We start from the raw sequence: 27297 nt of genomic DNA, 5'->3' as shown, positions 1-27297 counted from the left end.
TTATTTAAATCCTTTGTTTCTGCTCTGGAATGACAAAGGGGAGGTTGGGCTGCACCTTCCAAACTAAAATAGCTTCAGAATCTGCTCTTTTTTTTTTCTATTTTGTGGATCAGTCAGCTTCTACGCATCTGAAGCAGAAAGAGACCTCCGGCACATTAGCTTGCAGACATATTTCTCCATATTCCATGACATCTAAACTGAAATTCCATCTTCTCTAACTTGTCTGCTATGGGTGGGATGTTGCATTTCCTCTCCACCATATTATCAGTCAGGCAGCTGAAATACCATATTGGCTAGGACCATCAAAGGACAGGTCACTGCTCTTCTACCTCCAGTGCTTCTTACCTACAGAACAGAATGTCATGAGGCTGCAAGAATCAATTTATGTGGGCTTGCATCCAGACCACCAATCTTTAGCTCCCTTTTTTCTTATTGAGAGGTATCTCTGCAGGATCAGACTGCATTGAGGCTGCCAAAAACAAACTACTATGGGCATGCAACCAGGCTATCCACCCTCTTAACTTTTTGTGCTAAATGTGAGAGGTTTCAGCAGGAGTCACTGACTTACTGGTGAGTTTCTCTCTTCTGAAGAAGCTGCTACATGAACTGGAACAAATTATTTAGGAATCTAACATCATAGGCAAAACAGGCAATAAATATAAAAATAAAGATTCTGGCCTATAAATGGTCCCAAAACCACACTAAACAGGAAAAAACAGCAAGAGAATTGCTTTCATCTACTGGAGCCAAAAAACAACTGACGAGTGAGCTCCTAATAAAAGGAGAGTGATATCATTATAAATCAGATTATGCTTCTCTCCAGCAGCTGGTGTGGAAAAGTAAATCTCTGGGCTGGTATAGAATGATGCTGGATAATTCAAAATGACTTAAAAGTATCCTTGTAGGCTTTCAAGGACCTGGGATTTCTACCTGAGAAAGTGCAAAGTAGCTCTAGTTAGTCATTATAGAACATTTGCAGCCTATTCTTTACCTGTTCTATGGAATGGCTATGGAATTGAGCCCTTAATTTCTAACTGTCCATCCTGAGTAGATATAATATATTTTGTTTTTACTGGTGTTAACATTTGTATGTTAGGCTATTGAAGAATCAGTATTTTTTTAATCATAAAAGGACAATAGTAGTCCACTCCTTTCGTCATTGTAATCCCTTGTTACCATACAGGCTTTATCCAGATGCGATGATCTGTGGCTTTCCATGCCATGGTTAGTCAGGATCCTGGCTCCAGAGCTGCCCAACCTATTTTTCAGAAAGGCTGGCCAGCAACAGAAGCTAAGGGAATAATAAGCTCTGCTCCCTCTTGCCTGCTTTTCTCCTGCAAAACTCCAAAACCACCTCTTCCATGAAAAAAAAATCAACTTTATAAACCCTCAGGACTCTGGAGAAACTACAAGAATCTACATAAGGGTGCTTTTGGACATTCAAATTGGCCCTTCAGCACCCAGATGTCTATTTAGTTTCAACATCCAAGACCTTGCGCCTACTCCCATTGAAGTCACTGGTAAAATTGTCATTGACTTGCATAGGTACATCATTAGGCAAATGGCACAGTATTGGATACCCTAACTTCGGGTCCCTGTTTTCAAACTTGAGAAACTAGTTATTAAAATAATTGGAGAAAGAGCTATAAACTTCTTCCTGAATTAGGTTACAATGTGCCATAAGTGGCACTCATTAGCAGAGGTCATCACTGAATTATCTGAATTGTCACTGAATTATGCCCTAATATAAGGCCTAAAACAAGAATAGATAGGAAAATGAACATGTTTATAGTACTTGATTTTATAGAATTTGTTACTCTGAAGTAAAAAAGACCATGGTGTAGATTTCTCATCTTGAGATATTATGATAACTAAACAACACCTCAAATCTGATTTTCTGCATGCTTGGAAAACATGTGCCTTAAAGGCAATGGATTGAAATTTACTTTTACTTGTTCTTGGTCTAATTGTAAATGTCTCTGATTATAGCTACACAGAAAGAAAAGTTAACTTTACAGAATAGGAAATCACTCTGTCAGACAGTATTTTCTTGGTATGGGTAACACTTGCTTTTTGATACTCTGTTCTTAGGGTTGGCAGCAATTTTATTAAGCAATTTTATTTTCAAGAATAAAGAGCAAATTTGAAGCTGGGTTCTCTAAACCTTGTAGTGTGGTTGCACAAGAAATTGTCAGAGGAAATATAATGGGGAAAAAAACATAGTATTTGTCTGACTTTTGTTTATTTTACCATTTATAAAGCACTACTTGAATTGCACCTTGAATTTTATTATTTCTGTTTCAAAAAAACTCTAGGGGCAGAATTGTGTTTTCGTTATTAGCTGTAACAATGCTGTTAGTATTCACGTGTTCTGTCCGGTCTTTTTGTCTATTCATTCCAGAATGGAAATTAATCTATTTAGCTAGAGGCTACATAGTTTACTGTCATTAGTTCGGGACAGTCAAAGATATGTGACTGTTTCAACTGCAGAGTAGCTTTGGGATTTTCATCTATTGCTGAGATCTTAATCAAAAATGTTACTGAGAGTCTGTGAACACACCCTTGAGGGGGAAAAAACAGCATAACCCAAAGATTATTCAAAATATTTTAATAAAAAGTATATGTGTAATGTTTCATTTCTGCCTAAGTTTAATGTAATAAAGCACTGTAGAGGATGTTAGTAAATTTTACACCATATAAATGGGATTAGAACTTGGCCAGTGCAAGAAAAGGCAGAAATGTTGAGCAATTTTAGGTTCTGCTCTCAAAAAAACTTACACACATGCTTTGCTTTAAACACTGTGACTTCTCAGTGTGTAAAGTTAAGCATGTACAGAAGTCTCTCTAATCGGGACCTAAGAAGCCAGGGCTTAGTTGTAACAGATGGTTGAGCCCCAGCGCAGTAAGCAATGTTTTAAGAGTCTGATCTTCCCATGATGAGTGAAGAACACATGGACACACACTACATGCTCTAGCATTAATGGATGCTACATTGATGAATCTTCAGTGTTTCAGTGGGAAAATAGACCACTTTCAAGCCCATTCTATTTTTGTGGACAGCACTATATTTCCATTCTATCAATTTTACTGTTTGTTTTACTGAAAATTAAAACCACATTTTAAAATGAATTAACTAAAAACTTTGTCTTTATTGGATTTCTTCCAGAAAGAAAGCGAGGAAACATTTCCTTTTACAATACTATGTCTTCACACACGCACACACATACAAACAAACTAGGTAAAATAGATTACTTTAAAATAACAGAGGCTACTGATTGGTACATAGTGATCTAAACATTATAAAAGAAAAAATAACTGACTTTTTAAAAAAAATAACATGCTAATCACACACCTACAGGGGTCAGGCAGGATTCCCCAGTGTCTTCTGGTGGGTTTTTTTTCCCCACATCTGCTTCCGCTGGAGCATCAGGGAAGGACATGGCTGGAGATGGGACATTGGATGGAGAGGGCCAGGGCTCTGAGGTGGCACCAAGCATTCTCACTCTGAGGTGCTTGGCTGGCTAGTCCTTGCTCACATGCTCAGGGTCTGACTGATTGCCAAATATGGAGTCAGGAAGGAGTATTCCCCCAGGTCAAATTGGCAGTGAGCTGGGGGGAGGGGATGCCTTCCTCCACAGCATTGGGTGTAGATCACTTGCCAGGATTATCTAGGTATCTCTCATTTAATCATATCCCTGTCACTGGCGGGGTTTCAGGCACTTGTCCACATCAGTCCCTCATATTCTGTGCCCGTAGCCCAGAATAGTCTAGTCTACAGTGGGCTGTAATATTTTAGCCTAATTTCGGTTGTTGGGTTTAGTGTGTGGGTGCTGGGTGGTGCTGGTGCCTGTGATATGCAGGAAGTCAGACTGGATGATCTGGTGGTCCCTTCTGGCCATAAAATCTGTGACTTTAAAGGTTTATCCATGCAAAGGACCTAGAATGGAGATTTATCAAGAAGCGGTTTAGAAAACATAGGGGTCAGTTACATCACAGTCAGTGTAAAAAGTATTAGCAAAGCACTAAGCTCCACTTCCCACACATATACACATATTCAAAACACACATTTTGTTTTATGTTGTGCATATCTTTATTTTAACGATAGCTGAGGGCCAGATTCTTATCTCATTTTCATCAGTGTAACTACAGAATAACTTAATCTGTTGAGTAGAGTTACCCTGGAGTTGCTGCGGTGTAACTGAGATCACAATCCTGGCCCTGAGGCAGCAGTGCAGTTTCACAGAACTGTATTTTTGTAAAGATAAAGGACAGGCTGTGTTTTCAGAGGAATGTCTTGACAACAAAGTGCATCACTGAAGGCCACCTCACTCACAATGAAGGTCTGTATTTTAAAATAGCACTAAAACAAAATAACTGCTGTGTTTTGGCAAAGGTCTTAACTATTTACAGCACTACGTAAGAATAGTAAATAGTGCTTCAGTACCCAGAGTGCCCTAGCTATAACCCCAAACCTGGAAGAAATACTATAATTATGTTTTTCATATTTTTTAAACATAGTAGCCATTATCAGTTTAAATATTGTGAAGCCCGGCCTGATACTGCTTTTTAAAAATGCAGAATTTTGATTTCCGACAGCTGCATTGTGTCTTAAATCATATTTTATCTTTATGGAGCTTTTTGCTAACATATGTTAATTGGCTGTTTTCTGTGACAAATTATGAACTCTTACTTTGATGAGGTTCAATTGCAATCATGTTGAAGTCGAGTACGTAGAGTTTCCAGCCCCCGCTGGCTCCACAAACCACTACAAACATCTGCACGTCACTGCAGTGCTGAGTAATGGCAGGATTTGGGTTGGTCTGATTTCTCTACAGATTTTTTTCCACAGGATATTTTCAGCTCTTTGCACTAAATCTGTTTCTGGGTTTGCCCTTTTTAGCAGAAGTATGTTCTAAAATTAACATCATGTCTTATATAAGATTATCAGAATACAATGAGAAATCATTTACAGCACAATACATTCAGAATCTGTTTTGATTTTACTGAAACTTGAGTGCAGTTGGTTGAAATGAAGAAGCAATCATTATTCATGCTCTATGTTACAGTTAACATTTGTTGGGGTAATGTAGAATTTGTGGGAGCATAAGTGGTACCTGTGTTTTAAAGTCAGTATGTTTTATTTTCTGATCAATTACATTTACTAGATCAAGGGTTGAGATTTGTTTTATTTTTAGAAAACTGGGAAGTACTGTATCTATTTTGTGATTTTTCACTAAGAAAATAGTGTTTCCCTTCTGGAGAGGAAACATATGTCTGATTATGTTTTGCATAACCTTGCACATCTTTCTACCGGTAAATGAAAGATTGCATTGCAATTTCAATATCTTTGTATCTCCTTCAAGTCTAAGTACTATTGTGATTACATTTGTTAAGCATGTAATGAAAAGAATAACAAATAGAAAACACATTTTCCAGCATGGTTAATGAGTTAAAAGATATGGAACCAGTCTTGCGCCGTGCTTTTTTTAGTTTTTGCATACTACTGTGATGGCACAATGTGACAATACAGTACTATTAGTTTTTTATAACTCATTCATTACAAGCATTGCAACATACAGCATTTGTTGCATGTTGATAGGTTATCATCCACAGTACGTTACCTGTAGAGAAATACAAGAATACATGTATTTAAATAGAGGGGAAGAAATCTAGTCATTAAGTGATTTGAACATCATCCTTTTAAAAACTGTGTCAAACAATGTCAATTGCACTGCAATTAATTTAACAGAACATCACATGGTTCAGCCTTGACCTAAAGCAAATGGCTATAGATAAATCTGTCCTATTTCTTCTTCAAAGCAAAAGATGGGGGTTAAATTTCGAGGCAGGTGTTAGAGTTTAGAATAAGGAGAGCCAGATGTGAATAGAAGCTACTTCAGTCTCATGAGGCTGGTTATAATTCAGCCCTTTCCCTGGGGTGGCACACAATCAATGAGTTCCAAATCCTGGGGCTACCTGCATTTATGTGAAGGCATGGGAACATTGCTTCACAACTTACTACTGAACATATGTGAAAAAATTAGAGCAGAAATTAAGGGTAAAAAAGGTTAATTTCAGAAGTTACTCATGAGCACCATGTTCCTTTGAAGCTGTGAAATTAAGATGATTTCTGAGGGGAAAATATTGAAATGAGGAAAGTGTTCTTGTAATAGCATTGTAAACAATCTAAAAATTATGCTATGGCTATTAAATAGTTTCCTCTCATCACTGTTGTTTAAATATATACAGTGTTTTAAAGGAAGTGCTATGTAGGTCATATGCAGCACAAGTGAATACATTTAAGGATTTCTCTTTGCTAGAATCTAAGTGAATTGAAACAGGGAAGACTTAGAAGGATATGACTTCAGAATTCTTGTCAATACTTTAGTGTGTCTGCACTGTAAATTGATACATTGTGTCTTGAGTTAGTCTACACAATAGCATTCAGTTCCACTTGATAAGACTAGCTTAATTGGCTTTAAGAAAATAAGGCAAGGTAAAGAAAGATGTACAAGTGAAAGAGAGGACATGGCATTTTATTGGATTTTGAGGCCTGTGAGCCATGTGTCTTAATTGGGGCCAGTTGGGATCAGTTAATAATTGCTGTCAGAAGATCAAATTTAATTCTCTTTATAAAAAGACCACAGTGGGATAGAGTTAAACAAATTGTCATCTGAGGTTTCAAATGAACAAAGCTTTAATTAGGTTGATAAGGATGCTGTAAGAGAGAGAGAGAGAGAGAAACAGGAAATTGATGAATGTGCTATGTACCATATTGGGCCATGTATGACAGTACTGTCAAATATCTTTATTTTGAGAGGATACATATTAACATGTAGGGTTATTTTGCTAGAATAGTATATGTATCTAAATGCTTTTGACAAATAATATAATTAGAAACTTTTTGATCTTAAATGATTGGGACTAGAGATTATGACTATTAAACTTTTGCTATCTGCTTTAGCTTAGGGAGCAACTTCATATATTTGTGCACTTTCTCATTATCTATGCCAGAGGAAAATTGCAGAACCTATTTATTAATAATATTAAGTATATCTGTAGCTTATGACAAATATTCAAATTAACTAATTATTCCTCAGAACACTTGTATAAGGTAGGTGGGTATTATCCCCATTTTATAGATGGGAAACTGAAAGCAAATTCCCAGATGACCTAATTTATTAGTGGCAGATGCAAGATTAGAAGTCAGGAGTGACTGCCTTTCAGCCTTGGGCATGCTCCTCTATACTGTGCTGCCTTTCAGCTTTACTGCAGTTTTCGGTTTCTGAGACTATTTTGTCAGAAATTACTTTGTATATCAATATGGTTATAAAAGTGCCTTTTCTGAGTAAACATAATGTACATTCAAGGCCACAAAAAAGATTAGCTAATGTATCTTTTTATTGATTTTGTTTTGTTTTTGTTCAGCTTACTCCTATGATGATAATAAAATGAGCAGTGTTGACGATGATCCATTAAGAAAAAAATTCTCTTTCCAGATGGAATGGAGATTGGCAAACAAACTACACTTGGTTACTAAGGATTAAATCCACAAAGGTACTTAGGCACCTATATCCCATTTTTAGGCACCTCTGTAATCCACAAAACTGCTTGGATGCAACCTAACCCCATAGGCCCCTAACTTTGCTTGGCACCCAAGTTTTTGCCTCTCAGCATGCATGCTGCAGCTTCATACAAGGCTCCTGGGTGCCTATTTCCCCCCTGAGCCTGTGCACTGCTGCCTTATGCTAGGTGTCCATGAAAGCCCCAGAGCAATTCTCAAACTGGGAATAGGTGTTCAGCTGCCTTAATTTCATATGGGGACCTGATCCGTTAGGTGAGCTTAGAGGCTGCCTACTGGATCAGGTCCCTCAGATGAGTTTACACAAAGTGGGAGGGGATGATCTCCCATATAATCTTTAGCACAGTGGTTATTGTACTCACCTAGGATCCAGCTCAAGTCCCCTGCTGGAAGGGGAGAATGAATTTAAACAAGGATTAGCTGGCTCTCAAGTGTGTGCTTTACCCACCAGGCTTTGGGCTATTCTGATGTTGGGTTTCCCTCAATCTTTCCACTATAATTAAATATTAATTGGGCAAGTGAAGGAATTAGAATGGCTCTGAGAGGCAGTGGATCTCTCTTCAAATCCATTTTTCCCTTGGGAGGAAGGGGGACTTCAACTGAATTTCTCCCACATCCTAGATGAGTACTAAGCTACAGGTTATAAGGAAGGTTCTCCTTCACTCTCTGGCCTTTTGTTTTTTGGGTGGGAGGGCCCTAAACATGACTTAGGTGTCTGAACACCTATCTTCCTCCAATTAATGGATCATGAGCAGAGATAGGTGCCTCCCCGTACCCTGGATTTAGGCATCTATCTCCGAGAGGAGGTAGGGCTTAGCACAGACATCCCTCATTGATGTGTCCCATTGACTAGCTTAGGTGACTCCCTGTCTAGTGTGCTGGCTTTGTGGATTGCGGTTTAAGGTGCCTCTCTCCCCTTTTGTTGTATAGAAGCCTAGGCACCTAAATCAGGCTTTGTGGTTCACAGTATTGTTCCTGTGATTTTCTAGGTGTTGCAATGCCTAAGTCTCTTTGTAGTCTGGGCCTAAAAGCAGTAACAACACAGCAGCAAGATTTTCTTGTACAAATGAAGTGTATTTTGTATATCTGTCTTCAGATGATATTTGTCAGGGATGCTGACTTTTTACATTAGATGTTGCCAAAAATGCTTTTTTGGGGGGGGGGGGGGGGGGGGGGGGGGGGAGGGGGTGGAGGTTTAAAAAAAGTAACCAGCTACATGTGCAATGGAGTGGTTACAGCTGGGGATCTGTAGACAGGCTGTGATGCTAGATAGTGGCTTTTATTCTCGCAGACAATGTTAGGTTTACCTTTGTGGTAAACACCTTCTGAACCAGTAGAAATTTGCTTCTTCAAGCCTTGAGGTGAAAACTGCTAGACATCAGTTCTATGAAGAATTAGAAGAACAAATCCTCGTATGGAAAGTATGAATTAGTTACCTAATGTAATTCTCAAAACTAAATAAGAACTATGATGTGCTTGAGCAGCATGCTGAATTAGGTGTTTGATGCCTTTTAACTGATTCAAGATGGATCTTAGGTATCTCGAGTGTATCTCTTTTAACCCTTTAGAGTACTGAAGTGTAATAATCAATGTTCTGGATTGAGTTACTGAAGACAAGTACATATGTCTTAAGCTTCTCCACCTCTGCCTCTCACCCACACAGCTGCTGCTTGCTCCCTTCCTCCCCCCCATAATACACATAGCCACACTCCCAATGCAAAGCACCAGAAAATGTCCCCACCCCAAAGCAGGCCAACATTCTCAGGCTCCTTACCCACTGCTTCTTAGTCACTGGATCCATGTCTCTGTTTTCCCCCACTGCCAACACCAGGCTGTTTTTCCCCTCTCCTGGCAAGATCTTTTCATGCATCTCCTCTTTGCTGATGCACACACAGAGGGAGATATCAGAAGCTGCTGAAGGGGGAGGTGAGTCATGTCAGGAGGCCAGTCATGCAGAGGAGCTGGATAGCTTTGGAAGGTAAGGGATGGTGCAGGACTCACTCCACCAAGTATATCTATTTATCCTGCCTCTCAGCAGCCAAAACCCTTCCTCCTTCTGGAACTGTACCCTGCTGCAACCCAAAAACCCAGGAGTGGAGAAAGATTCTGAATAACATACCCATGGAGAATAGTCCATATCCTAAGGCTTAAATGGGATATCAAAAAATCCTTTATTATCAAATGGTTATATCGGTGTCCCTGCATGAATTTGGCTTTTTGTTTTTTAAAGGAACAGACACCTTCTGACTTCAGGTGTTATTACAATTGTATATACTGTTTAAAAGAGGTGTTCTATCCTAATTTCTGAGCTGCAAAGTAAAAAGAACCTGTTTCACAGACAAAAGCAGATTTCTCACCCCTATTTAACTAAGAGCTGGTGTTTTCAGAGCAGTATTTTCTATTAGCTTTATTAAATACCTGACATACCTTTCATCTCCTTTTGTCCTCGGGAATGGAAGTCTTAATGTAGAATTTTCAGCTGTTGTGTCACTGGGAAGAGAGGGATAGTTGCCTTGTCATAATTGAGTTTTGGAAGCTTCATAGTTTTTATACCCCTGCTACGTTTATCAAATTAACACTTCTGTAGAATAAACTAGCAGGGCCGTGCAAGATCTGCAATTTGTGATTTTCCTTGTTAATGACGATGATAGAATAAATGAACAGTTAGCATCTCAACACACTATCCACCGTATTGTGCAGACTAATTTATATTTCAGGAAGACCACTGTTTAATACCTGACATTACTAGTGGGGTCAGGTACTATGGTCACCTCACCTTTGTCCAGCTTGTCCTCGTCTCTTTCTCCACGAATGAAAGTCAACGGCACCCCAAGGTACTATGGTAAAAGACAAGTTTCTGGAGTTGGATACAAAGAAGGAATGGGACATTCTTTTTTTATTGTTCTCTGATAAGAAAGGAAGTGCCATGTATAAGATATGCCAGCTATCTTAGGTTGTTGGAACAAAGTAACAAAAATATCTGGATAAAAGTTATGTCTTTTAGGCCTGTGATGTAGGAAAACATTCCTTTTTCTGTGAACAATCATAGTTCTGGGTCTGATTCTTCTCTCACTTACATTAGTATAAATGAAAAGTAACTCCACAGAAATTAGTGGCGTTATGTTGATGTAAAACTACAGTTAGTGAAGAATCAGGTCCTGGGAGATGAGTCAGAGGTATAGAAGATTCTATGTCTCTGTGGGTGGGTGGAGGAGCCATCTAAAAAAGATGTGTATTTGGTGCAAAAATGATCTAATATAGCACCAAAATATGTTCCTTAAGAATCAGACTTTTCAAGTTGAATGAGATAACTACAAGTTATTATATATATATATAATATACAGGAACCATATTGTGCCCCTATGGAGAAATACCAATGGAGGGGGAAGGGAACTGTGCAGTGACACCTTGTGGACCCCATTGTGGGTGCAGGATTTGCCCTTCCATGGAAGAAAGCAGGGGTTCTTGCTCATGAACCCTTGGATCTCCCAAGATTTGCTCAGATTTTGAGGATCCTCTGGGGTACCAGGTCTCTGCCATCTGCCCCATTTCCCTAGCAGCACAGTTTCAGTGCAGCCACTGTGATAGGAACTCCCCAGATAGTGCCCACCCTGGGACACCTCTTTAGGTGGTTCACCAGTACAGTGCATGTGCGTCAGTAATGTTAATACAGTCCTAGACTGTCTCATCTCTATCCTATCATTCAGGCAAATGTCCTGTTCATTCCACCTCCCTCCTGTTGCAGATTATTGGATTCACACAGAGTCCCTGCACAGGATCCAGGGGAAAGGAATATAATTGCTACAGAGATAGCTGAACCCCCTGATCCCTTTCTGCAGAGAGAAGGGAGATCCACAATTTGAGGGTCCCATTCTCATGCCAATCCTTAGAACACAATCTGTCCCTAAATTTAGAAACTTGCTGTGCTACCTGGTAGGCTGGCTCAGTAGGCGGTGTATCAACATGGATTAAGTTTAGGCCAGACTCCAGATTTAATATTACCTGCAACCTGTTTTCACATGTTTTCGGCCCCAAATGGCAGCAGTTTCACAGTACTAGTTCCTGTCATGCAGTTTCCACCATCTTGGGCTCAAATCCTATCAGAATGGGATGAAAATGAACATCTAATCTCATATGATTTCATTAACACCCATACTGGAACCTGAAAATAGACCCCTTCCAGTTTGGCATCTGACTTGGAACGAAACCAAGGGGAGCAGTTTAGATCGAGGGATCAAAAATCACCCCAAACATTTGAAAGGGTCAGAGTCAAGGTTCTGGCTTGGCCCTTCTCTAGTTCCGAGGTAGCTTAGTGGTGATGTGTTCCATCGTTTTCAGAACTTGGGAAGTGCGACTGTATTATGAACTCTTGACAAGGCAAGCTCTAAAACAGTATTGATCAGGAAGAAAGCAGCTCAGCTTCCCTCTCAGCTAGAGGAATAATGCAGCAAAAATATAAGAGATAAGGAGTCCAAAGTCAAATGGAGGGATTTTCCAGGCAACATGGCTATATTCAGGAACACATCAGATGTACAGTCAGACATCAATAAGAATAATAACTAGGCTATTTCTTTTGAAGTGGAGACTAACTACTGAAAATAAAGTAGATATGTTCTGCTCCCCCTTAAAATAAATAAAGAAAGAAAATATTAATTAGGTAAGAAAACCTTATAAATTCAGCAGGTGCCTTCAAAGTCAGTAGTAAAATTAGTAAAATCAGCATATCTAGATAAATTATTAAAGTTTTCTCTTAAAATGATAATGAATCATCTAAATATGAGAGAGAATTGATTTTGCAGCTAGTGAGCTTGTGGCTCTTTTGCCATTTACTGAATTCACAGCTAGCATTCTGTAGTTTACTTTTTTAAAAAATTGTTTTGCAAAAAACTGGCATAATGTGTAAAGAATATGTTGAAACTGGTTAAGTTTTACTTTACAAAAGACATTTTACCTCAGATAAAATAAACAAATGAAAGGATCAATAAAATTGTTGCACTCACTAGTCCATGCATCATGTTTAATGTTTTTTCAGTATTACATATGCTAGCTTCAGTAGTCTATATTCATATGTTATGACTCTGTTATGATTTAAATGTTTGTCTTACGCTTCCTGTAGAAAAATGCATGCTCTCCTGAGATAAGTTTAGCAGATTAGAATGAATTCCCTCCCACATCTTTTAATGTGGTATTCTGACCATAAGATCAAAACACATAAATGTAGGTTATATTCAATTTCTAAATCAGAGTGTTGTGGACAGATGTTTGAAATCTTAAAATGACTCATTCATTTGTTGCATGGCTTCTTGCCCAAACGAACCATACAGTAGAGTGCACTATTTCTGTATCACAGATATATTGCAACGACGATGACATGAAATATGTAAATCTGTTATAAAAAGTTGCTTTAATAAGCCAAATTCTGCCCTCAGTTACACTCATGCAATCACATACAATCTTAAGGGCCAAATTTACCATTAGTGATATCTCTGTTGACCTTGGTAGAATTATATCAGAGACAAATATGCTCAATGCAGAATTTGGCCCAGTGACTGTTGCTCTGGTTCTATATTTATTGCAGTACTAAACAGTACAAGGTGTGGGATTCAAAAGCATCTTTGTTTGATCCAATGTATCTCTTTTTTAAATGGCATAGCTCTTTTTATCTGTACATTGTGCCTGATCATCCAGTCCTTGTACAGGTAAAATTTCAGTGGGAGTTTTGTTTGAATAAAACAGCTGGGGATTAACTGCTGGGGTTGTTTTTTGGGGGGGGGGTGTTTGTTTTTTAGGGGGGGTCATTATTTTAATTAAAGAAAACAAAATTTTCTCTGATACATCATCTGTTGAGCATTATAGGTATATTTAGCTCTTCCTGTAGGGCCTGATGCAAAGCTTATAAATTATGTCAATGTAAAGACTCCAATTGATTGCAGTGGACTTTTGGATCAGGCCTTTATCTGTCAAGGTAAAGGATTTTTTTACAGCATTTCTCATTTTTTTTTACATTTTTTGATAATATACAAGCTGTTCTGTTGGGTTTTTGTTTGTTTGTTTATTTGTTTTTAAATCTAATAAGCCTACTCAAGAAACATGCTGCCTAAGAAAAGAGAAAAATCTTTATGGCAGGTCTGTTTCTTTTGTAATGAAACCATGAAAACTTTAATCAGCTAAGTTTTTCTGGGGTCACCTTCTTGTTTATAAAATAACGATTTTAATTCTCCTATTCAGATACTCCTTACTACCCTTTCTGTGACTTGTTCAAATAACGCTGTCTGGGGTGTTGCAGCCGTACAGATTCAGACAGTACTGTTCGGAGAAGGAAGTGGAGAGTTTTGGTTCCCATTTTGCACTTCTGGAACAGTTTAGGGAAGGAAGCACCTTTACACCTTTTATTGTTCGTGGTTGCTGACATCATATCCTTCCCTGACCACTCTGTGCGTGTTTCCTGCCATTCTATCAAGATTTTTCTGTGTTGCAGGGAGGGAAAGGGAGAATTTGTGTGTGTGTGTGAGAGAGAGAGACAGAATGAGAGGGGGGAGTGGTTGATCTGCAGCATTTGTCCTTTACAACTTTTTCCTTTTTTTGAGGCTCAAATCACTCTTCCATCAGCTATCTCTGCCTGTGCCAAATCATAAAGTGAACAGAAGCCCGCCAAAATGAAGTTCCTCTTTTTAGTAAGCAGTCTGATTTTTTTATGTTTGGGTTTGCAAAAAAGAGAGAGAAAATGCTGAAGACTGTAACTCCACAGCATGTAACTATGACATTTAAAAAAAATGCAGATTGTTTACATGTAACTATGTCATTATGTTGGAAGGTTTCTTTTATGTGGAAAGTTATTTCAGCGAGGCTTCTGGAATTATTTTAAGTCCCTTTGGATAATGAAAGCCTGCAGGACAGCTTAAGTTTTGTACTGTTTGCAAGTTTTCTACTTAGTGTGCTTTATTTGCATTTGGAAAATATAATTTGATCAGTTAACAGGAACTTTAAAAATGTAATACCATAAACTGTATTCCTGCAGGAATATCCAAAAAGATCATGAGCATTACTGAAATTCCTAGAGCAGGTGGAGGGCAAATGATAATATCCATAATTCTTTGTATTCTGGTTGACACAAAAGTTGTCAGTCCTTTGAAGGAGATGATCCATGAATCAGATGTACTGATTTACTCATCTCAAGATACATTATACTTCATTGATATAGTTGCTTTTATATATGTTAGTAGGGTGTGTGTGTGTGTGTACAGACACTCACATGTGAAATATACAGTTTAGAACTATATATGTGTATGTGGGCATATATTTATATATATGTATATAAATAGAGAGACAGATGCACAAAATACCATATATCACAAATTATTTGTATTTGCAATAAAAATAGCAAATTATAGAAAGGCAAGAAATTCACTAAACAAGTTCAATAATTTTCATTTGTTATTAGGTTACTAAACAAAAAGCATTCAGGAGAATAAACAAAAAGCACCTCCAGGTGAATTCAGTAAAAGGTAACCTGTTGCCTTTGGGTAACACTTCTTGCATTTCTGTGTAATTTTGAGATAGATATCTATGTATGGGATATCATAATTTCTTCTCCCTCTGACATCCTGTAAATATGTGCTATCTTCCGCGTTTGTTTTTTCTTCCTAATAGATTGTTTCTTCAAACAATGGGACAAATTTTGCTCTCAGTTACACTGATGTAAATTTGGTGTAGTCAGTGGATTTGACATCCATGTAACTGAGGGCAGAATTTGGCCCAAAAAGTATTGTGTGACTATTTTAAGAATAGTTTGTTGTGCCATTGAGTATTAAGAGTTCTGTACTCTGAGCTGTCTATAAAAGTTTTTGTTATTTGAAAGATTGGTCTGAAATGTGGAACTGATAACTGTGTAGGAGAGGGGCTCACCATATTGTTATTTCACCAGGAGCTGGCTATGCCCTTCCTAGTAGATTTTCAACATTCACTGATTTTTCTGCGCTCATTCAGCTTCAGAGTCTTGATCTGTAAAGCAGCTCTCATCCTTGCTAACCCTGTCACCACTTCTGTAATCTGTCCACCCTGACCTTCCACCTTGAAGTGAAAAGAGCTTAGGCAGGCGTAGTGCTGTAAGCCGATAGTGCCACCAGCTTCAGTTGAATGAAAGGAAAGGAAATTGTTCCATATGCATTTGCTGTGGATTAGTGTATTGGCTTACTGTTACAGAGAAAGCCTGTTAGACTCCTTTGGGTCCTGCATGTGCATGGGAAACACCACTTTAACTTGCTCTTTGTATTGGAGGTAAGACTATAGGAAAAACAGGAAAGAGACCCAGTCCAAGGAAATTTAAGACTGTTTCTAAAAATAGCCTGGGTTTGTTTGTCAACAGTGAATATCAGATGGGACTATGGCTCCTAGATTTGTTTAGAAAAAAGTTTGTATAAATACATTTTAAATAAACTTGTTTTAATTCACTGTTTGGCACATCTAGTTTTTTATGGTTAATATGATCTGGTGACTGTCATTTTAAGTAGTAAAAAGATTGCTTAACTATTTCAAATGGGCAAAAAAGCTGCAGAAATACTTGTGCACTTTATTTTGATGGCATCACAAATTACTCCATCTTGCATGCCATATACTGTAAAATAATATTGATTAACGATATACAAGGGCATTCTGGTATAGACAATATTAGGATCTAAACCTTGTTTAATCCAGCAGAATTGATTATATCATAATAGCTAGTTAAAAAATTATAATCAGCTGATTATCTTTTAGCTATGATCTCAACTCTTCTTAAGCTGATAAAATACTGAACAGCTTCAAGTTAAATAAATACAAAGAAAATAAAGAGAGAATTGAAGATCAGACAGAGTGATGTACAGCTTTTCTACCTCAGTAGCTTTGAATCAGAGCCAAATAATGGATTAAATGGCCAGGACATCGGCTTAGTGTTACATAACATATTGTGGAAATTTATCAAGTTGGCTGTGAGAGCACCAGCTTACAATAAACAAGAAAACTCCAATTTGTTGTAAATTTGGACAAATGAAGAAATAATGTTAGTATAACAGAACTGAGGTAAAAGTGGTAATGCACTGATCATTTTTAATTGAATCCTTTTTAGATTGCGGGATTTTTTTTTAAGTGTTTACAAATACTCTGTGCTGTCATATTCAGCTGATAATTATGGTAAATCTTAAGGGTGTTAAGAGACAAAAGGAATATTTATATTATATTAATTTTATTGCCATAATATGTGTATGAACTTTTCGAAAAGTTTTTCTTGTCTTTTGTTTTGTTTGGTTAAATAATGTTTTGCAAGCTTTTAGAATTACTCTTGAAGTTTATGGCATTTTATGGAATGTTTTCTGTGTGTTGTAATGTATTTATATATTTACTGTAACAGTTTTTAATTGTATAATACAACTAGTTTTTGTAAAGTGCAGAGGACTAATATGTGGGCTTATCAGAAAAGTGAAAATACTAATTCAAAACATTCTTTATTTAGCAACTGTTCCTATTATTCCGTTCTGAATAGATGAAATACCTTATGCAAATATTCTCAAATGGAAAAATTCACGTTAGCTAGTTACATACCTGTGATATAGATAGTTTAGAACATACTTTGAAATGTAGTGGGATAAAGAAGTACTACTTTTCTCTTAAAGTATTTTAAGTAGTACTTGAATTAACTGTAGGTTTTTTAAAGAATGAGATTAAAGGATTTAGATTTAAACTAGCTGACATTTCTCATATATCAAATAGCACTTTAATAATGGTCCATCCTATTTGCATAATGAGGGGCGTTATCACCTCTGCTATCAAAACACAAGATTGTTTTCCCTTCAGGAATGAATTATCTGGCCTACTTAGCATACACAGGTACAGAAAGGTTCGTTAACTCTCTTATTTAGGTAATTTTTCATGTTAGCACAATGAATGATATTTTAAAATAGAGATACCTAAATCCATGAAAATTATGGAGACATGCATTTCAATCATCTTAATCATTTCTTGAAAGATTTGTCGGTCATTTATAACTATGAAAATAAACTTTCAGGTTACTACTATTAATATTGTCTTATTTACTTTATAACTGCAGAATAATTTGCTTGTACACTAGATTATAATTAGGGCACTTGGTAAACTCCCTGTAGTAACTTTTATCTATTTCGCTGGCAATTTTTATCAGTTTTATACTAAGAGTTGATTTCTTTTGTGTGCTTAGCAGGAACGGATGCAGGGGTCTGTGAACTGAGTAGTGCAAGTGCTGAAGAGGGAGATTTGTTTTGAGGAAACGGGAAAGAGGAAGAAAAGAGAAGGAAAAAATACATAATTTCAGGAACGAGAGAGAGAAGAAAAACGGGGACTATGGGGAGAAAAAAGATTCAGATCACAAGGATTATGGATGAACGTAACAGACAGGTGAGTAGCAAAAAATAACTGTATTGGAGCTTCATGTTATAGTATATTGCTGGTGTGGCTTACACAAGGCATTGGTAATAAAGAAGATAAAGATTTTTTAAAATATTTTAACCTTGTGTTACACAATATATGAATAAATGGATCTCTAAGGTTCTTTTGGAAATATCAAGATGTCTGACTTGTATATTTTTGAAGTTTATTAATATGTTATAATTAGGGGTTTGGTGACATAGACCCTGATCCGCAAAGACTAATGTGTGTGCTTAACTGTACACACACTGGGAGCAGTCCCATTGACTCATACACAATGCATAAAGTTAAGCATGACTGCAAGTCTTTGCAGGATCCGGGCCATAGCATCTAATCCTGCAAACCCTTATACACATGAACAACTTTATTTGCGTGAGGAGTCGCACTGAACTCAGTGAAACGCCTCACATGTGTAAAATGATTCATGTATGTGCATTTTGGCACAACTGAGTTCTTATCTATGGTACAGGAAAGTACTTGTTCATAATATGTTGAAGTCTTTGCTACTTGTGTGTTGGACATGGATTTTGAAAGGGATCTGCACAGCATAATGTGGCTTAATAATCAAGACCTAATAATGCTAGTATGTTGCATGCACCATGAAACAAAGAGTCTATACTGATATTGGCAGGAAATAAGTCTGCCAGGGTCAGTCACCTAATTTTTTTTAAAATGTGCTGGACAGTCTGATATCAAATATTAACAGCAGTACATCCACTGGTTAAATGTGATCATAAGCCAAAATTAATGTTTCTCTATTTTAAGAAAAATAAAAGTCTCACTATTCAATGTCCTGAATTAAAATCTGTCAATGTATACTTAATTTGTACCTGAGATATTGTACTAAGATTTAAGGCCCACAAATACAGAAATAAGATGCATAACATTATTGAACAGTATGACTAATTGCCCATTAAGAGTGTGGCTACAATTTAGGATTACCCTACTGTAATTATTTTCTATACATCTAAAATTATTTAGTACTCAGTTAATGTTAATATACTAATTACATGTATTTGATTTATTATTTTCTTTGTATATGCAAATTTGTATTATAGGAAATTATTATGTTGTCTTTAGAGCTTAAAGTCTCATAATACCATCCAGAAGCAACCCAGTGGAGGAATGATCTAAAATTTTAGTTTTCAAGCGTGTCTTCCATTGAATTTGTAAGCGCTGTAGTATAAGCATGCCTTGTACTCTTTGTGGCAGAAAATCGAGTTTAAAAAGCAAACAATGCTAGGATTTATGATAGATACTGTCTGTGTTTTCCCTACAGGTTGCTTATTGCTGTGGGCCAAGCCAGAAAGCAATAATTCTGTCAATATAAAACCACCATATTTGTTTTAATTGCTCTGTAGCTTGAAATTGAAATTAAAGTTGAAATATTGAACTGGATGTGTCATTAACCATTTAGACACTGGTGTTCTGGCCAATACCATATTACCACAATTTCTTCCAAAGCATGTCTGAATTAACGTGTTGTAAATAAAGCTACATAATTTTGCCATTAGTAACATTCATTTATATTGTAGCTTTAGTATCCATTTTCATGTGTTAATAGAAGCCAATAGAGGACTTCATTCTCCAGTGCTGTGAATCTGGCACCTTTCATAAGGAGTAAATTTACTTTTAAAAATAAATAATACAGATCTTTAAATCATTTACTCCAAGATTTTAACACCAGTTCTCAGAATTAGTAATATCTAAAAGCCTTTCTTTGATTCATATATATTTCATCAGCAATCTTGCAGCCACTCTTAGTCATAACATTGGAAGACTAACAGCTATAGCATTACTATAGAAAGGGTTTATTTTTCCAGTATTGGTTATTTTCATAATTTTGGTAAACCAAACTTAATAACAAATCTGGAAGGATAATTATACCATCCTTTAGCTGCCACACAGTATAAGTGGCTTGATGCTGTTGTCTCATCTCTAATAACATTTTGAAAACTCCAGTAGTAAACTCTTTCTATTGGTTTTTCTCCTTTGTACATTTAGGGCCTGATCCAGAGCCCAGATCAGGCCGTAAAGATTTCTGGTGACTTCAGTGGGCTTTGAATCAAGCAGTTGAGGTCCAGCTGTACTATTAGCAATTCAATATGACTGGATTTTCACTGGCTTTGCTGATTGTTCTTTTAAAAATTTGAACAGGAAGTACTACTTCACAAACATGGGTATTTGTTAAAATATTTCACATCCTGTCAGCTGTTGCAGCTTCTGAGCACAGTTTCATCACTGAATTTGTTTTCTAATGTATACATTTGTGCATTATGTTTTTTTTAAAGTCTTCTATATATTGATTTCTACTACTCCATTATATTTGTGAAAACAGAGGAACCAAATTCATTTGGATGCACAGAACAGGGAATTCATAAACTGTAAGAAGTGTTTTTAATATTATTTTTTTTAAAGTCCCAATTACAGCCCATTTCTGCAAACCTTACTCATGCAAGTAGTCCCATATTCTAGTCTAATGAAACTACTACTGAATGAGTGAGGACTGTTCACCTACTTTATGGGTTTGGGCTCTTAGCCTGTTCCCATCATAAGGAAAGGTTTTCACAAGGGACACAGAACGAAACCAAATCTGTTTATCTGAACCTGTCATATAGTCATTCGTATTGCAATTTTCAGTGTAGTTCTGAGCAAGGAAGGTTGGATGCAGAGGGTGGGGGAGTGTGCTGCATGTGGAGTGTTCATCCCATGTGCAGATCGTGCTGTGCCTGAATTCTCTGCAGGGCAGCACATAACGCATGGGAAGGCATGAGGCATGTATCAGGGCCAGCGGACCCAGTGATATATAGATCTTCCGATCCTCTCCCCACAGCGGGGATACCCCATAAGGGCTCACTGAGTCTTCTTCAGACATTTGGCTGGAATATCTTCAGCAGAAGGACTCTGCAGTTGCTCCATGGCCTGGAGAAAGTGATTCCTCTCCACTGTCCCCCACACATTTACCCTGCCTGACTAATCAGGTGGGACATTGAGCAGTGGATTTGCCCCATTGGGATAGAGATGGCAATTGTTTGTTTAACAGATTACTACTTGCTGTAGTAGGGTCCTGTGGCACCTTTAAGACTAACAGAAGTATTGGGAGCATAAGCTTTTGTGGGTAAGAACCTCACTTCTTCAGATGCAAGAAATGGAAATTTCCAGAGGCAGGTATAAATCAGTATGGAAATAACGAGTTTAGTTCTATCAGGGAGGGTGAGGTGCTCTGCTAGCAGTTGAGGTGTGAACACCAAGGGAGGAGAAACTGCTTCTGTAGTTGGATAGCCATTCACAGTCTTTGTTTAATCCTGATCTGATGGTGTCAAATTTGCAAATGAACTGGAGCTCAGCAGTTTCTCTTTGGAGTCTGGTCCTGAAGTTTTTTTGCTGTAAGATGGCTACCTTTACATCTGCTAATAGCAAAAAAAACCTATTTTTTTTTTTGAGGGAGTAAAACAGTCTCCTTCCCTGGACGGCCCCAGATTCACCCAGTTAGGGAACCCATTGCATTTGGCCAGGGCCATTTCTCACAAGCCTTTTCACTGTGCTTTAGACCAGAGAGGAAGAATAAAAATGCCTCGCAGCCTTATGTTAATGGCAGATGGTTGGAACTCTGCTGTGGGCTTGCTGCTATAGCAATCCTAACAACTGGGAGGCCAGTAAGCGTTATCTGCATGCTCAGATTCTGTGGCACCATCAATTGAGGTGGTAGCCAACAATATCAGCCTTGTACTCTGACTTTGGACCATAAGTTCCAACAGAGACTAGCCAGCAAATCAGATTGTTGAGGGTTGTCTAGATGAGGGCTAGAAGGGGGGGGGAGATTTGCAAAACAGAGATATTTTTTCTGTTTTTATGTTTGTTTATTTCAAAGGCCAAAAAAAAAAAAATCAACCAGCTCTACAGTTGATTGTAATATGGGAGGCAAGGGGTATTTTCCAAATATTTTGTTTAAATTTCCTCCCATTTATTTTTCAAATTTGAAATTTGAAACATTTCAACCAGTCGTAGCGAGGGCCATTTGCAGTTGCACTGGTGTCCCCATAGAGAAAGGTGAAATGGTGGGGGCGGGGAGGGGAAGAGCTCCAGAAATTCCCTTTACACTACCCAGAAAAGGCAGGCAGGCTTAAAGGGGTAGATAGGGGACCATCAAATAGTATAGGAAATACGTACTCAGATATTAGACTTTCTCCCCAAAGTAGCATGGCTCTGTAGCTGGTTTGAAAATGATATTAGAGGCACTTGGAAAACACGTGCAGAGCAACTTTTGCATGTGTACGACTTTTGATAATTCTTAGCTCCCAGCACATGTGTGAAACTAGGTAAAACAAGACTTGCTACAGTTATCAGCTGAACAGAGAACAAATTAAAGCAGATAAGCAAAGTGAGGTTACAGGGCAGGGAAGAGTATCCTGGAGGGAAATGTCCGTTTGCAGGAAGACCTAGATTTGTTCTACTGACTCCAATACCTCATGCGGCTAGTTTCAAAACTAGTTTCAGATTTACGGGCATCTATTTTTATCTACATTAGCTCTGTTGAAAAGAACAGACTACAAAATTGTCATCTCAATCAGAACGTCATCTGTAGAAGCAGAAAAGGGAGCCTGATGATTTAGTGCAAAGATCAGCTCAAATTTAGGAGGACATTTTGTGAGATCCCCCCTCCCACCACCACCACCACAAAAAACATTCAGTCTGCTCTCACAAGTTAACTTGGTTTTAGTCTAGTTTTGAGATTTTATGAGGTTGGTGGGTTGCCCCCCGATTACAGTGCTTTATGAAGGGAATATCTCAATAACATTGAATAGTGCAGCTCTATACCACTCTTTTCAATGAGATGCACCTTAAAACCATAATGTAGCCCTTAATTTCTGCAAGCCTGATTTGCCATCCTTACTCACATTAAGTAGTAATTTACATCATGAGTAATGGCACTGGAATAGATTTTCCTTGTTAGGCACAACTCCTAGTTTTAGCAGAGAGGCTACCTCAACATTTCTCTCTCTTTAAGTAACAGAAGATGTACACTGAATTTTAGTGGCCAGGTTACTAATTTTAATGGCCCAATTGGCTCTGATTCCATTTTAATCTGAAATTCTTTCATGTTGTACTAATCTAATTGAGATTCCATACATGGTAGAGAAAATGTTTTACAAGAGATGCAGACCTAATAATGAATTTCGTGGCTGTATTATATTTAAGATTCGGTATGTTTGTATTTCCAAAATATGCCAGAGTATAATTTAAAGTTAATTACCTTTGGGTAAATATTTAGGCCAAATTACTTTTAATTTGAAATATGAATGAGCAGCCTAAGTAAGGATAGTCCAATAGTAATTATGGTATCATTAAACATAGGTGTGTTGAAAACTAGAGCAGATATGGCCACTGCCTTTCTGTCTTCTAAGGATTGATTTGGAAGGCCCTGAGGGAGAAAGAGCTGGAGGTGGGAAGCAGAACTGAAGCCATTGTGGAGAGGAAGAAGTTACACTCTTCCTGTTATGACAGGAAATGCAGACAAATGTGCTTCCTGACCATTTGCTCAGCAGGGAATGAAATATTCTTTGACCTTTACCTTACGAACATTTTAGTTTTGTTGAACTAGTAAACATGTTTTTTACCCTAAACATTTATTTGTACCTGCCAGACCTAGTGAATGTGGTATAGATAAAAAGTCAGTTTTATTGTACTTTATATTATCTAGAGTATGTATACATAGATAGAAAGGATATATTTTCTCACTAATAAGATGCCCATGTCTATATATCTAGGTACAGGATAAGTGAGTTAATTCAATCTGTCCTAATGAGTGAAGAGGAGCGGGATAACTGAGATTAACCATCATTATGCATATCATTCAGTAGAGAAAAAAATAATATCCAACCATTCTTCAAGTCTGAATATGATATAGGTTACGTTTTGGAGAATTAGAACTGTTTAGAATATTTGGGAATAAAAGACTCTGAATATTGCCTACCCTAATAATTTGTGAGTTGTATACCATCCATTAATTAACGTACCTCTGAGTTATCCCTCTCCTCTTTTTTCATGAAGACAAATGTCATAACAGAGATCAGCCATTATGTACTAAAAAAATTAGGACTTGTGAAAGAGTGAACAATCTCACAGTTTCTGCTTCATTATTTGTGTGCTGATACACTAACAATACAGTGTAATGCACCTTCATTTTTGTGAAGCTTAATCATGAGATGCTAAAAGAACCCTGTTTTATAAGATAGGGCCATTTAATATATTACAGTCATAATTTTAGGTCATTCTACTTAGAGCTCCTCTTTAGTACTGCTGTTCAGCAAGTCAAGGCTCAGTATGCTTGAGGCTGTCAAGCACAATAGTTCTTTTTGCAGCATAACTTGCTGCTATGTTATCCCTATAAGTTATGCTGGAGAGTTACAAGAACATAGAGCTGGCTGCTGAAGGGTCCCTTACTGCTCTTTAAAGGACCTTTCATTTAATATGGTATGCCTAGTCGTTGTCGCATAAAGGAGGGTTTGTCTAGAGGGAATTCTGCAGTGGTGCTGCTTCCCACTGCCACCACCACTGAACATAGCCATAAGGTTTGTTGCAGGAGAGCCTTTTAAAATGACAAAGTGAGCTAAGCAGAATAAAATAGTCAGGAGAGTCGCGGGTGGGAATAGAAAGGGGGTTGCAGCTTTTGAAGAGCTGTCGGGGTTTGGCTATATGATAAGTAGAGATAAGTGTCTGCTCCTGGCACTTTAGTCAAAAGTCACATGGCTCATACATGGCCATCTTGATTTTATGATGATGAGGGTACTTCATTTGATGCTTCCTGTTTGCCAGATAACCCATATCAGCTGACCCCACTCTGACTGAGGAGGGACAACCAGCACAACACTCCCCCATAGCCAGGTAGAAGGCATACATCAAATATTGGATGCATGAGCTGCCTCCGGTTTCCACAGGCCCTCACATTAACATATACATAATATCAGGAAATGTATGGGGGGGGGCGGGTTCAGACTCCCGTCTCTTCTCCTCCTTTCAGTGGCAGCAACTGCACAGCCTCATGTCAGGACAGAAAGAGGGGAGGGAAGACCTGACATACTGTCCATGGATTGAATTGCTGCTGGAGGGCAGGGTAGAGCACAGGCTGCTGTTTGGAAAACAGAATAAGTAAGCCATAGACTCTGTGTCCCCCAGTGACAGATACTGAGTACCAACGATGGCACTGCTATTACAGGCCAGTCACTCTAAATCAGCAGAATAAAAGCTTCTACCTCTCAGCAATGATTTCTGCTCTTACACTGTTCCATTCACATCTACAAGCAGCACAACAATTTTGGCATAATTTTACATAAATAAAAACAATTGCAAGTAGATTGCTGTTTCTTTCTGTTATCACAGTCTGTTGGTATAAGTGTCTGAGTGGAAAAAGCATACATACAAGTTGTATTATTCATTCCAGTATGTGAAAGGACCTATATACAAAACCAACTAACCTATCTCCTAATGTATTTAATTTAAACAAACATTACTCACTATAAATAGAATGCCAAATTCTGGCACTGTGCCAAATTACCTTCCTAGTGAGAGCATATTGCAGCTATGAAGTAGTGTGAATGTGCACTTGCATTCTAGCTGGCTACAGCTCCATTCACAGATATCACAGTCCCTGATCCCAAAACCATGCCTCAGAAAGCCCATTCACAGCTTTGACCATAGAAAGCCTGAAGAATTGTCTTTCTGTAGTTTTGGAGGAGAACCAGAATTGGAGATGGAAAATGTCTCCCCAAATCGCCTTTGGTCCATTCTTTCCTTCTTGTGCATACAGTAAGTTTAACCTCTAGCCAGAATTTGGTCCAAAATTCACAAAGAACTAGCCTTGATTTATGGGAGGGAAGCTAGGAACTGGCTTTTTCACTCTTCCTTTTGTTTTTGTAATATTTAAAACAAGTGTAGTTTGCTCAAAGCCTGGACAATCATCTTTGCATTTAAACTTCCTTACTTCACGTACCCAAGTACTTTCAGGGCCTGATCTTCTGAGGTGCTGGGCGTTGCCATTGTGTTCAGTGAAAGTTCAGGGGCTCATCAGCTCTGAAAAGCAGGCTCTAAATGAATAAAGCAAGCTGTATTCAGAGCTTATGTAGAACACATGCAACATGATTAATTTTCAGCATGCTGCACAAGTACATGCTCCATTCCCTGCACACTCCACTGGAAATGTCTGTGAAACATTGCTTGGCAACACTAGTTACACAGTACTTCTAGAATTGTACTTTTGAAAACTTAAAAATACTGACAATTGCTTTTCTATTGTATGGCTTATGTATTTTGTGTGTGAGAGGCTTCAAGGTTTTAAACGGGTAAATGCTAACCTCCTCTTTCTAGGCAGCCATTTTATATTTCTCGACACTTAATTCCCCGGTTATATCACTATCATCATAGACTAGTCCAAGAGGCTAGGACTTCACAAATTGCCCAGTCAGGGCTTGATAAACCTCCTGAATACAAAAAAAATATGGAAACTTGAGGACAGTACTAGACATCCACTGATCCAGAAAGCAGAAGGGATAAAGCATGTTCCAAATCTGATTTGGACAGCAGGCTCAATTGTTAATTAATTAATTAACTAGTCCTTGGTACAGTCAGCAGGGGTAAGAATATGAAATTATTCAATCTGTGCTACTGAAAAATACATTTAATATTAATCAGATATCATCAAAATCCATGCAAATAGGTCAGTTTTATTTTTAAATATGTCAGTAAATTAGCAACACATAGTTAGATTTTACATTATAAGAGTCTTCCTTCCTGAGAAATTGTTCCTGTAGTCTGACAGATTATCTAGCTGCTTATATGGTTTACAATGTCTGTAGTATCTGAGTTCCTAATCAGTTATCAGAATTATTCCTTTTAGAGATTTTTTTAGCCCTAGTAAAGTAAAGTGATCATATTTGGATTGTGAAATGTTACAGTAAACCCCTTCTCCTCAATACGACCAGGTACAATTTTTTAATATAATCATTAAGCTACTCTGTAGTTTGTGTGCATGCAACTGTGTTTAAGAAATGTCTGTATTTACTTCATGTTGTTCTTAACTTAGCACAAGTAAAAATTATTTAAGTACAGAATTATAGACTTCCAACTATAGGTTTCAGTTGGTTTGCACCTAGACATAAAGAGACAACATATTTTTAATAAATTATTGCAATCTTTAATATTCAGTAAAATCACTGTAGTACTAAAATATTGTATCCATCATCTTAGTCAGTATTTATTAGCTAATTTTGATTTAGGTGGATATA

The 27297-nt window shown here is 37.6% G+C and overlaps 1 protein-coding gene across 15 annotated transcripts in view; it reads left to right on the top strand.

Moving 5' to 3' along the window:
• MEF2C (myocyte enhancer factor 2C) overlaps positions 1 to 27297 on the top strand; it is a 144962-nt gene that overhangs the window by 44202 nt on the left and 73463 nt on the right. For 9 of the 15 annotated variants that reach the window (XM_034773267.1, XM_034773280.1, XM_034773274.1 and 6 more), the window contains one exon: positions 17790 to 17986. In XM_034773267.1, coding sequence (XP_034629158.1) covers positions 17933 to 17986 — 54 coding nt within the window. In that variant the 5' untranslated portion in view covers positions 17790 to 17932. Of the gene's footprint in view, positions 1 to 14103; positions 14257 to 15023; positions 15088 to 17789; positions 17987 to 27297 lie in introns of those variants that run through there. The other 6 variants (XM_034773270.1, XM_034773266.1, XM_034773272.1 and 3 more) reach the window with 5 other exon arrangements.

Source organism: Trachemys scripta, chromosome 6 (assembly GCF_013100865.1).
Source record: "Trachemys scripta elegans isolate TJP31775 chromosome 6, CAS_Tse_1.0, whole genome shotgun sequence".
NCBI lineage: Eukaryota > Metazoa > Chordata > Testudines > Emydidae > Trachemys > Trachemys scripta.
The sequence above is the reverse complement of the archived record's forward strand: the minus strand, read 5'-3'. Positions and strand labels throughout refer to the sequence as shown.